Source organism: Rattus norvegicus, chromosome 1 (genome assembly GCF_036323735.1).
Source record: "Rattus norvegicus strain BN/NHsdMcwi chromosome 1, GRCr8, whole genome shotgun sequence".
In the NCBI taxonomy this organism is placed as follows: Eukaryota; Metazoa; Chordata; class Mammalia; order Rodentia; family Muridae; genus Rattus; species Rattus norvegicus.
In genome coordinates, this window is record NC_086019.1 from 170,332,424 (window position 1) to 170,344,847 (window position 12,424).

General features: G+C 39.5%; 1 protein-coding gene across 1 annotated transcript; it reads right to left on the reverse strand.

The window, feature by feature from the left end:
• Positions 1-9,619: 9,619 nt before the first annotated feature.
• Or2d36b (olfactory receptor family 2 subfamily D member 36B) lies at positions 9,620-10,564 on the reverse strand. The gene has a single exon (NM_001000204.1). It carries the CDS (start codon positions 10,562-10,564, stop codon positions 9,620-9,622), a length of 945 nt encoding a protein of 314 aa, NP_001000204.1.
• Between the last annotated feature and the right edge of the window lie 1,860 nt (positions 10,565-12,424).

Below are 12,424 nucleotides of genomic sequence, written 5' to 3' on the forward strand. Positions count from 1 at the left end.
ATGGGGATTGCATTGAATCTGTAGATCACTTTTGGTAAAATGGCCATTTTTACTATATTAATCCTGCCAATCCATGAGCATGGGAGATCTGCCATCTTCTGAGATCTTCTTCAATTTCTTCCTTCAGAAGCTTGAAGTTCTTATTGTACAGATCTTTTACTTGCTTGGTTAAAGTCACTCCGAGGTACTTTATATTATTTGGGACTATTATGAAGGGTGTCGTTTCCCTAATTTCTTTCTCGGCTTGTTTCTCTTGTGTAGAGGAAGGCTACTGATTTATTTGAGTTAAGTTTATACCCAGCCACTTTGCTGAAGTTGTTTATCAGGCTTAGTAGTTCTCTGGTGTAACTTTTGGGATCACTTAAACATACAATCGTATCGTCTGCAAATAGTGATATTTTGACTTCTTCTTTTCCAATCTATATCCCTTTGATTTCCTTTTGTTGTCTGATTGCTCTGGCTAAGATTTCAAGAACTATATTGAGTAAGTAGGGAGAGAGTGGGCAGCCTTGTCTAGTCCCTGATTTTAGTGGGATTGCTTCAAGTTTCTCTCCATTTAGTTTAATGTTAGCAACTGGTTTGCTGTATATGACTTTTACTATGTTTAGGTATGGGCCTTGAATTACTGTTCTTTCCAGGACTTTTATCATGAATGAGGTGCTGAATTTTGTCAAATGATTTCTCAGCATCTAATGAAATGATCATGTGGTTTTGTTCTTTCAGTTTGTTTATATAATGGATCACGTTGATGGTTTTCCATATATTAAACCATCCCTGAATCCCTGGAATGAAGTCTACTTGATAATGATGGATGATTGTGTTGATGTGCTCTTGGATTCGGTTCGCCAGAATTTTATTGAATATCTTTGCATCGATGTTCAAAAGGGAAATTGGTGTGAAGTTCTCTTTCTTTGTTGGGTCTTTGTGTAGTTTGGATATAAGAGTAATTGTGGCTTCATAGAAGGAATTGGTTGCGCTCCCTCAGTTTCAATTTTGTGGAATAGTTTGGATAATATTGTTATGAGGTCTTCTATGAAGGTCTGATAGAATTCTGCACTGAACCCATCTGGACCTGGGCTCTTTTTGGTTGGGAGACTTTTAATGACTGCTTCTATTTCCTTAGGAGTTATGGGGTTGTTTAAATGGTTTATCTGTGCCTCATTTAACTCCGGTACCTGGTATCTGTCTAGGAAATTGTCCATTTCCTGCAGATTTTCAAGTTTTGTTGAATATAGGCTTTTGTAGTAGGATCTGATGATTTTTTGAATTTTCTCTGATTCTGTAGTTATGTCTCCCTTTTAATTTCTGATTTTGTTAATTTTGACACACTTTCTGTGTCCTCTCCTTAGTCTAGCTAAGGGATTATCTATCTTGTTGATATTCTCAAAGAACCAACTTTTGGTTCTGTTGATTCTTTCTATGGTCCCTTTTGTTTCTACTTGGTTGATTTCAGCTCTGAGTTTGATTATTTCCTGCCTTCTACTCTTCCTGGTTGTATTTCTTTCTTTTGTTCTAGAGCTTTTAGGTGTGCTTGAAGCTGCTGATATATGCTCTCTCCTGTTTCCTTCTGCAGGCACTCAGAGCTATGAGTTTTCGTCTTAGCACAGCTTTCATTGTGTTCAATAAGTTTGAGTATGTTGTACCTTCATTTTCATTAAATTCTAAGAAGTCTTTGATTTCTCTCTTTAGTTCTTCCTTGACCATGCTATCATTGAGTAGAGCATCGTTCAATTTCGATGTATATGTGGGCGTTCTTCCCTTATAGTTGTTGAAGACCAGCTTTAGCCCGTGGTGGTCTGATAGGATGCATGGGATTATTTCTATCTTTCTGTATCTGTTGAGGCCTGTTTTATGACTGATTATATGGTCAATGTTGGAGAAAGTTCCATGAGGTGGTGAGAAGAAGGTATACCCTTTTGTTTTAGGATAGAATGTTCTATAAATATCTGTTAAATCCATTTGGTTCATGACTTCTCTTAGTCTGTCTATGTCTCTGTTTAATTTCTCTTTCCATGATCTGTTCATTGATGAGAGTGGGGTGTTGAAATCTCCTACTATTATTTTGTGAGGTTTAATGTGTGCTTTGAACTTTTGTAAGGTTTCTTTTATGTACATAGGTGCCCTTCTATTTAGAGCATAGCTGTTTAGGATTGTGAGTTCATCTTGGTGGATTTTTCCTTTGATGAATATGAAGTACCCTTCCTTATGTTTTTCGATGACTTTTGGTTGAAAATCGATTTTATTTGATATTAGAATGGCTACTCTAGCTTGTCTCTTGAGACCATTTGCTTTTAAAGTTGTTTTCCAGCCTTTTAATCTGAGGTAGTGTCTGTCTTTGTCTCTGAGGTGTGTTTTCTGTAGGCAGCAGAATGCTAGGCCCTCATTGTGCATCCAGTTTGTTGATCTGTGTCTTTTTATTGGGGAGTTGAGACCATTGATGTTGAGAGATATTAAGGAATAGTGATTGTTGCTTCCTGTATTGGATTCGTATTTGGATGTGAGATTATGTTTGTGTGCTTTTCTTCTCTTTGTTTTGTTGCAAGATGATTAGTTTCTTTCTTTTTCTAGGGTGTAGCTTGTCTCCTTTATCATTTATTATCCGTTCTAGGGCTGGATTTGTAGAAAGATATTGTGTAAATTTGGTTTTGTCATGGAATATCTTGGTTTCTCCATCTATGTTAATTGAGAGTTTTGCTGGATACAGTAACCTGGGCTGGCATTTGTGTTCTCTTAGAGTCTGTATGGCATCTGTCCAGGATCTTCTGGCTTTCATAGTTTCTGGCGAAAAGTCTGGTGTGATTCTGATACGTCTGCCTTTATATGTTACTTGACCTTTTTCCCTTACTGCTTTTAATATTCTTTCTTTATTTTGTGCATTTGGTGTTTTCACTATTGTATGATGGGCAGCATTTCTTTTCTGGTCCAATCTATTTGGAGTTCTGTAGGCTTCTTGTATGTTTATGGGCATCTCTTTCTTTAGGTTAGGGAAGTTTTCTTCTATGATTTTGTTGAAGATATTTACTGGTCCTTTGAGCTGGGAGTCTTCACTCACTTCTATACCTATGATCCTTAGGTTTGATCTTCTCATTGAGTCCTGGATGTCCTGAACGTTTTGGGCCAGTAGCTTTTTCCTTTTTACATTATCTTTAACAGTTGTGTCGATGATTTCTATGGAAGCTTCTGCTCCTGAGATTCTCTCTTCTATCTCTTGTATTCTGTTGGTGATGCTTGTATCTGTGGCTCCTTGTCTCTTCCTTTGGTTTTCTATATCCAGGGTTGTCTCCCTTTGTGCTTTCTTTATTGCTTCTATTTCCATTTTTAATTCCTTCACCTGTTTGACTGTGGTTTCCTGGAATTCTTTCAGTGATTTCTGTGATTCCTCTCTATACAGTTCTACTTGTTTATTTATGTTTCCCTGTGTTTCTCTAAGGGAGTTCTTTATGTCTTTCTTGTAGTACTCCATCATCATGATCAAATGTGATTTTAAATCTAGATCTTGCTTTTCTGGTGTGTTTGGATATTTAGTGTTTGCTTTGGTGAGCGAATTGGGCTCCTTTGAGGCCATGTAGTCTTGGTTTCTATTGCTTGGCTTCCTGCGCTTGCCTCTTGCCATCAGGTTGTCTCTGGTGTTACCTCGTTCTGCTATTTCTGACAGTGGCTAGACCATCCTATAGGCCTGTGTGTCAGGCGTGCTGTAAGCCTGTTTTCCTGTTTTCTTTCAGCCAGTTATGGGAACAGAGTATTCTGCTTTTCAGGCATGTAGTCCTTCCTGTCTACTGCTCTTCAGCTGTTCCTGTGGGTGTGTGTCTGGAGTCCACCAGGTAGGTTACTTGGAGCAGAAAAGTTGGTCTTACTTCTGGTCTAATGCCTGAAGTCACTCTTTGAGGATACGTTTCAGTTCTCTGTGAGGGCAGCAACTAGAAGGGCCTGCCCTGCCTTTTCTCGGGTCTCTGAGCACAGGGATCCCAGATGGCAGTAGGCGTTTTCCTCTAGAGTCATAAATGTGGACAGAGTGTAGTCTCTTCTGGCTTCCCAGGCATGTCTGCCCCTCTGAAGGTTTAGCTCTCCCTCCCACAGGATTTGGGTGCAGGGAGCTGTTTGCCCAGATCCCTTCAGATCCAGGCAGTGTCTGGACCACAGGGGACCTGCAGCTTGAGTGCCCCCATCTTCCTGTTCCCAGAGGCCCTATACAGTTTCCTCTTGGGCCAGGGATGTGGGCAGGGGTGGGCAGTACTGGAGGTTTCTCCTGCCCTCCAGTCTCAGGAGTGGCCACCTGTCTGGGCGATGAGCTCTCTCTGCCCTGGGGTTTGGGAACAGGGAGCTGTGGGCCAGAATCAGTGAGGTTCAGGCTCCAGTTAGAAACAGGAAGTGTCTGGTCCCAGAGGAATTTTGCCCCTGTGTGTTCTGAGTCCACCAGGCAGGTCACTTGGAGCAGAAAAGTTGGTCTTACCTCTGGTCCAGGGCCTGAAAGTGCTCCTCAGGGGCTGCATTTCAGCTCTCCATGAGGGCAGCAACCCGAAGGGCCTGCCCCAACTTTTTCAGGTCCCTGTGCACAGGGGTCCCAGATGGAGCTAGGTATTTTCCTTTAGAGTCAGAAATGTGGGCAGAGTGTAGTCTCTTCTGGCTTATCAGGCATGCCTCCCCCTCTGAAGTTTAGCTCTTCCTCCCATGGGATTTGGGTGCAGGGAGCTGTTTGACCGGGTCCCTTCAGATCCAGGCTGTGTCTGGACCACCTTTAGTAAACACTTTTATTCCCAAACCATGAAGGTAAAGCTAGCTGGTAACATGAAGCACCCCAGTTTGAAAGTGATATCTAATTGGGTGAGAAAATGATGAAACAGAGAAAGATCTGACAGAATAGGATATGCCCAACTCTCACAATAAGAGAAAGGAAATGGAAGTTATTTAATAGAGCAGTGCAAAGAGAGAGGGAGATAGGAAGGAGAAAGTTTTACCAGGAAACTTTTACAGAGACAGGTTGAAGAGAGAACAAGCTAGACACAGGTAAATACAGAAGGAGACAGAGAATGATAAGGAGCCATGAGATTATAACATTGCCAAAGTTAGTATAAGGCCAAGCAGAGCAATTCAGGAGAAGCTGAAAGAAGTCAGACTAAATCAGTCAGCCTGGAGAGCAGTTCAAATCAGAAGAGCTGAGTTGAACCAACCAGAGTACAAAGCAGATAAAGGGGTGAGGGTATTCAACAGCAAATCTCTAAGATTGTATGGAGGCTAGAAGCTTCTAGAACTAGGTCTGAGTTAGCAGACTGAGGCTGTAAGTCTCAAAGATGTCAACTACATTGGGATAATAAAGGTTACTTTTACAAAAACCCTTTTTAAAAAATTAATGATCATTGATAGTTTATTTTAAATCCATAAGCTGGATGAGATAACTTCTCTGAGCTCAACGCCTACCCAACAACCTGAGTTTTTGTGGATACCTCCATGATGAGTTTAAATGAAGTATAAATATTCAAACTCATCTTCTAAAAATAGGCACTTCTCAACAGCAATAATACATCCTAACACATAAGAAGAGATAAGTATTTTCCTTATCTGATCAATTCCTTTTATTTCCACAATGGAATCAGAACCATACAAACTTTTTTTTTCCATACAAACTTTTACATAGGGGAATGACAGTTCTGTTTCCTCAACTCTCACTTACGGAGCTCTTTGAAGTGGATGTGACCAAGAAAATACACAAGACTCTTGACTTCTTAAAGGCATCTTTCTTCACACACACACACACACACACACACACACACACACACACACACATCTTCAGCCGATTCACAAGCTCACAAGAACTATTAAATTTTCCCATCATTGCCTCATGTTCATAGTTTCTCTCATAGCTCACAAGTAAGAGGGAGAAAGAAATTTGCTAGGAAAAATACAGAGAACTTGATAGGGGAAGATCAGTCTGGGACTTAGGAGAGAGGAATTGTGATAGGTGTGGAGCAGTGTTCCCTGAGGCTTATTTCCCAGTTTCAAGCACCTCATGGTCTAGCTTTTAGGGGCACAACTTAAGGTTTCTTGCCACAGATGACTGTTTCTGTAAAGGTACAGGACGTTGAAGTCCATGGGATTTCAAGATGCTTTGGATTCCTTTCTATAAACTCTATCCCTTTCTGTTTCCATAAAATTCATCTCTTCTGGACTGGCCTGTCTATATTTATTTAGATAAAGATACAGAGAACACATGATTCAAACCAACAGATTTTTCAGAACTTGTACTCATTGATATTTTTATTGAAACCCTAATTTGTGGCAGGTGCTGGGCTAGACATTGGAAATTTATTAGTGAACCCAACTCAGAAAAGTCTGTTTCACTATTTATTTGTAGAATGACATCTTTCCAGTATAACAGCCATAGCAAATTTCATGAGAGCAACTGTGACTACTTGTAAGCAATCCTTGAAATCAGTCACATAGACAGACCCATGACTCCAGCTGCATATGTAGCAGAAGATGGCCTTGTTGGGCATTAATGGGAGGAGAAGCCCTTGGTCCTGCCAAGGCTGGACCCCCCCCCCAGTGTAAGGGAATGCAGGGTGGGTAGGTGGGAAGAGATGGGTGGTTGGGTGGGGGAACATCCTCATAGATGAAGGGGGTTGGGAGAGGCAATAGGGGGTTTATGGATGGGAAACCTGAAAAGGGGATAATATTTGAAATGTAAATAAAAAATATACAATAATAATTAAAAAGACCAGGCATGTTGCCATTCCTGATAGAAGCAGGTAGAGAGAGTCATTAGGTTAGAATGGAGATGCCAGGCACTCTTGCCTATACTGCCCTCTCAGTTGTGTGTAACTCTGCTAAACTGCATGTGGTTTCAACAGTCTTGTGAGGTGATAAGAGCACACAAGATATGAAAGGTAAATAGAAATATGGTGGTCGGGAGCCCTTCTATGCAACTACAAAGAATTAATACATGCTTGGTCAGAAGTTTCACTGATGTAATTGTTTGGAGACCACCCACACTGCCCAACATAACACTTCACTAATGTCTTTAAATAAGCACAGAAAAACTCATGTTACACTTTCATGGAATTTTTTATTTTGAGCTGTTCTTGGGCATCATCCAAGGCATACACTTCTTCTGCTAAACTATTCCATTTCTTCACTTGCTGTTGTGTCTATGTTCCACCAGAAAGCTGTGTTGAATAGATTGTGGGTTGTACTAGTCAGTCTGGAATTCACAGGTAGTTAAGATTTTAGTTCATCTGAGTTGGCTTCCTAGGTCCTGTGTCACAGAGTTTTGACTATTTTAGCTTCTGATCATCTAAATTCTTCTGCTTCTATAGCTCTGTGTGGATCTTAGAGGAAGTAAGCCTGGTTCTGGGGAGCAGAAGGCCTTTACAGAGGCTAAATATACTCCAAATTCACTTTCTTTACCTCTGCTGTCCAGAGCTTTGCTGGAAGGTCACAGAAAATGACAAGGACTCACCCATCTAAATATAGTCTGTAGGACAATGGAATGAAAAAAGGACAGATAATTTCAGTCTCTCTTTTTACAATAAGATGTTGTGGAGGGATATGCTCAAGGTACAATGTATGTATAAAAATGTCTTTATTTAACAGTGTATTGTATAAAATGGATCTACTGTGTGATAATTTTAAAGATAAAAACTATTTTAAAGAGAATGATCAGACTACCAAAAATTTGAGAGGATAGTATATAAAGTTCCCATTTTCCCTGTAAGACCTATTTCCTATTCTGTCATTTTATATTGTTAAGCTTATCTGATATCATTAAATATGTTGGTCACATTATTTACTGAAGATCATGCACACATGATTGGATTCTTCACTTAGTTTGCTTGCTTGACTTCCATTCTCTATTTATCATTATCCTAACTAAGGATCCCTTTCAGGTCATCAGAGTCCATTAAATTATTGTGTCTATGTAGGTTCTCCATGACTGTGATATTCGCTGAATTTTCTCATTTTTTCAAATAAGCTTGACAGTGTTGAGGATGTCTGCCCAGGTGTTTTTGTAGGCTCTCCCTTTATTGAAATGTTTCTGATATCTTTCTCATTGTTAGACTGAGGTTATAAATTTGGTGATAAAAGTTACAGGGACAGGGATAGAGTGCCAGTTTCAAAACACTGTGTCAAAGGTTCTATCAACAAGGCTATTTATAATTGCCTTAACAGTGAAACACATTATATTCTAGTCATATGTCAGAGTTAGGGTAGATATTAAAATAATAGTTCGACCAGTAGCTTTTAAAAAATGAATGAATATTTAAAAGAATTAAGTCAGAGGAAGTCCAACATAATACTTCTCAGTTATACTGCAAAGCCAAACTGGAGAGACATGCTCTAGACAATAGAGGCACTTGTGAAGGATTCTAAGTCTCGTTGTGATTGAATTTGATCACCACTGAATTCCATATTTACTCTAAATATTACGATTTTTGAGACATTTATTCAAATTCTCTTTTTTGAGCTGTAGAAGAGGACATCATGAATCAGCTTTGTTCCCTTTCACATACTGACTTGCTCTCGGCATAAGTGATTCCAATTTTGAAGACTCCTTTGGATACTGATTATTTTAATCACTATTCTTTCCAAGGCTTTTATGGCCCAAACGTTCATTTTTTCTAATGTTTTTGATGTGAGAATCATGCATACAAATCATATTAAGATGTCATTTTAGGATAGGATGCTTTAAACACCCAAGATTTTAATGTAATCATCTTTGTCCCTCCCTACTTCCTTCTCTCCATCCCCATTCCCCTTTTCTCCTTCCCTTCCCCTGTGCATGCAATGTAAATACTCTACCACTGAGCCATATTCCAAGAACTCTTTAAAAAGAAAAACAACCACAAGGTCTCAATGATTTTCCCAAGCAGACCATACTTGACATACCCTGGCCTGGACCTCTCAGATAGATGGTGAATTAAGTTTTCAATCACTGTAATGAAACACTGTAACCAAAAGCAATTTTGGTAGGAAAGGATTTTTTGGCTAAAATATTCTTAATCACAGACCATTAAAAAAAGCCAACACAGGAACTCAAACAGGGCAGGAACCAGAAGGCAGGAGTTGTTGCAGAAGTCATGGAGGGGTGGGTATTGCTTACTGGTTTGCCCCCCATGGTTTGTTCAGTCCGCTTCCTTATAAAACCGAGGACCACCAGTCATGGGGCACCCCCACTCACAATAGGATGGGTCATTGCATATTTACTAATTAAGAGAAAACTCTATAGGTTTGTCTACAGCCAGGCCTTACTCACTCAAGGTTCCTATCCCTCAGATGACCATATCTCCTGCCAAGTTGACATAAAACTAGCCAGTGGATAAGGAATTGAGGCCTATGTCAGCAAATTTGGCTGTGCTAATGCCTAAAGCAGGTCCATAGCAGATTAATTAACTAGGCACTCATTGAAATGGTATCTCCGACTTTTCATAATAAAAAGAAAGCACAACCCAATTTTCTACCCTTTTCCTTTTTGTTTGTGTTCTATCTTAGAGTGGTTACCATTTCTACAGTATGTTTTTGTTTTGTTTTGTAATGTTTCTTGAAATAATTTACTTAATAATTCCCTCACAAAAATCCTGCTCTGTTTCAACGATGTTATCATAGTGATAAAACCCAGACCCACGGGTCACTGCTTCTGAAAGAAGGCTATTCTTGCTGCTAGTCTTTTGAAGGCACTTTTGACATCCTTGTTCCTCAGACTATAAATTATGGGGTTTAACATTGGAGTCACAACTGTATAGAACACAGACATTATCTTATCCCGCTTCCTTGTTGTTTTGGTGTTTGGCTGCATATAGTTAAATATTCCAGACCCATAGAAGAGGACAACAACAATGAGATGAGATCCACAGGTTGAAAAAGCCTTGAGTCTCCCCTCTCCAGACTGCATCTGGATCACAGTGGAGATGATGTTCCAGTAGGAGATGAGGATGAGGGAGACAGGTGCTAGGAGAATTACAATGCCCATTGCAAAGATGGCCATTTCTGTGCTGTAAGTATCTGCTGAAGCCACTTTCAGGAGAGCAGGAAGTTCACAAAAGTAATGACTGACTGTGTTCTGCCCTTGATAGGGAAGATGGAAGGCAACAGTAATATCTATCAGGGATACTAGGAGCCCACTGGCCCAGGACCCTAGGGCCAACTGCAGGCATAGTTGTTGGGTCATGACAGTAAAGTAGTGTAGTGGCTTGCACACAGCCACATACCGGTCATAGGACATCACAGCTAGCAGTGCACACTCTGTACACCCAATCTGAAGAGAGACAATTACCTGTGTCACACAGCCCCAAAAGGAAATGGTTTTCCTTTTTACCAGGAAGTGGGACAGCACTTGAGGAACAATGCTACTTGAGAGGCAGAGATCAGCAAAAGAGAGGTTTCTAAGAAAAAAATACATGGGGGTGTGGAGTCGAGAATCCATAAGAATGAGGATAATGATGAGCAGGTTTCCAAGTACAGTCAGCACATAAATGATGAAGAAAAGAACAAACAGGAGAATCTGAGTCTGTGCATCTTGTGAAAGGCCAAGCAACAAAAACTCAACTACAAAGGTCTGGTTTTCTCTTCCCATTGAGATTTTTTGTGCATTTACCTGTTCGTCACAAATAACAAGAATACAGTACGATTGGGTTCATGACCTTCAGTCCTGTAGAAGAGTCTCATGTTAAAACTGCCATTTAATTGGATAGTTCTAGAAGGATTTTTTCTACCTAACATGTTTTAATTAATACACAAGATTGTTTTTGCTCTAATTGTTTGTTTGTAGAGTATAACAACCTCATTCTCTATCCATCAAACCCTTCTTAAAACTACTGCTGTTTTTTAAATAGATAGACTGCAATAGTTTAAAGCATCCTGGGAGTGGCTTTGATGTTAGGAGAACTGGATGCTCTTCCAGAACACCCAGATTCAATTCTCAGTATGGCATCTTATATGGGCCTTTAACTGTAGTTTGAAAGAATATGATACCCTCTGCTGGTCTCTGAAAGCATTAGGGATACACATGGTGCACAGACATAAATGCAGACATAGGCATTGGTAGTTTTGATAGGTTAAAATTCATATACAAAGGAAGGAAAAAACGACTTAAATTGTTAAGATGCCTGATTAGGACTACACATGAAACAATGAAGAAAGTATGAATTGCCCTTGTGCCATATGTGGAAAAGTATCTGTGAAATAACAATATAATTATGACAGTATTGGAGAACTGTTGAGGGAGATGCTAGATAAAAGTTAACTATGATATTTAGCACATATGTAGTTTAAATGAAAACATCCCATCTTGATTGACAGTGCCCCCAAAAGCTAAAAGCCAACTAAAAATAACACTAACACCATGCATGAGAAGCTTTATTTTGAGATGTTGATCAGGATTGTCCAAGAGACTTCAAAAAAACATTGTAGGCTATTGCTATTGCTCTTGGTTTGTCCCCCACCTCCTAAAGATAGAAGATAAATTCCCATTGTAAAAGACACTATGTACTTTGGTCACAGGGCCCAGAAGCTGGAACTAACCTTAAAGTCTCTCATGACCCCAAAGATTAGCTTTCATAGTAACATAGGTTCCATACAAGGTTCCAAAGGACAGAAACAAACAATACTGTGCAGCTATGAGGTAAATGAGCCAAAACAATAACTGGAATAGCATAACCTATTTGTGGAATAACCTAGAAGCTGCAGTTGTACCACACATACCTTAGTGGTACTAATCAGTTCTCTAATTGGACCTAAGCTCTGCTCAACAGGCAGAAAATTATGCCTGATATTGAACACCGAGCCAATTACCTAGGGCTAGTGAAGTCATGGATATTGGGTGAGATTTTACAACTCCTACCACAAGTTTACTAAACCACTATAATTCTAACTACGTTCCAATATTAGTCCTTACTCCCATAGATAACTGTAGTTCTCACCATTCACAGAAGAAACTTCTCTTGGCAACAGGTGGAGATTACTATAGAAAACCAGACTGATCACAGTGCAGAGATGTGGAGACCAGACTCAATGAATACCTCTACAAAACAACTCCTGCATGCAAGGTTCAGGGGAACAGAAAGAATGTAATATCCAGAGCAAGAGGGATCTGTCACCTAGAAATGTCAAATCATGAAGTTTCACTAACTTGGCTGTCTAAATATTACCTGAATAACACAGGTCACCAGTAGGATTGCTAATATGGAAGGGAAAAACTCAACTCTAAACTAAAGAACTACAAGAAACTAGGGAAATGATGAAAGTGAGCGAAATAGTCTTCCTTGGGGAAGAGCACATACATTGGCTATTCAATATCAAATGGTCAACTCTAGAAATAGATACATCATAAGTAGCATTTATGGATTTATAAAGTTACATATAGTAAACAACATGTTTATTATTATAAAACTAACAATTGATTTAAAAGATGTCATGAATTTAGTAGATATTAAGG

Bases quoted from the DNA above. Each gene is read 5' to 3' on its own strand.
- Or2d36b (NM_001000204.1), bottom strand. From the start codon at position 10,564: ATGGGAAGAGAAAACCAGACCTTTGTAGTTGAGTTTTTGTTGCTTGGC.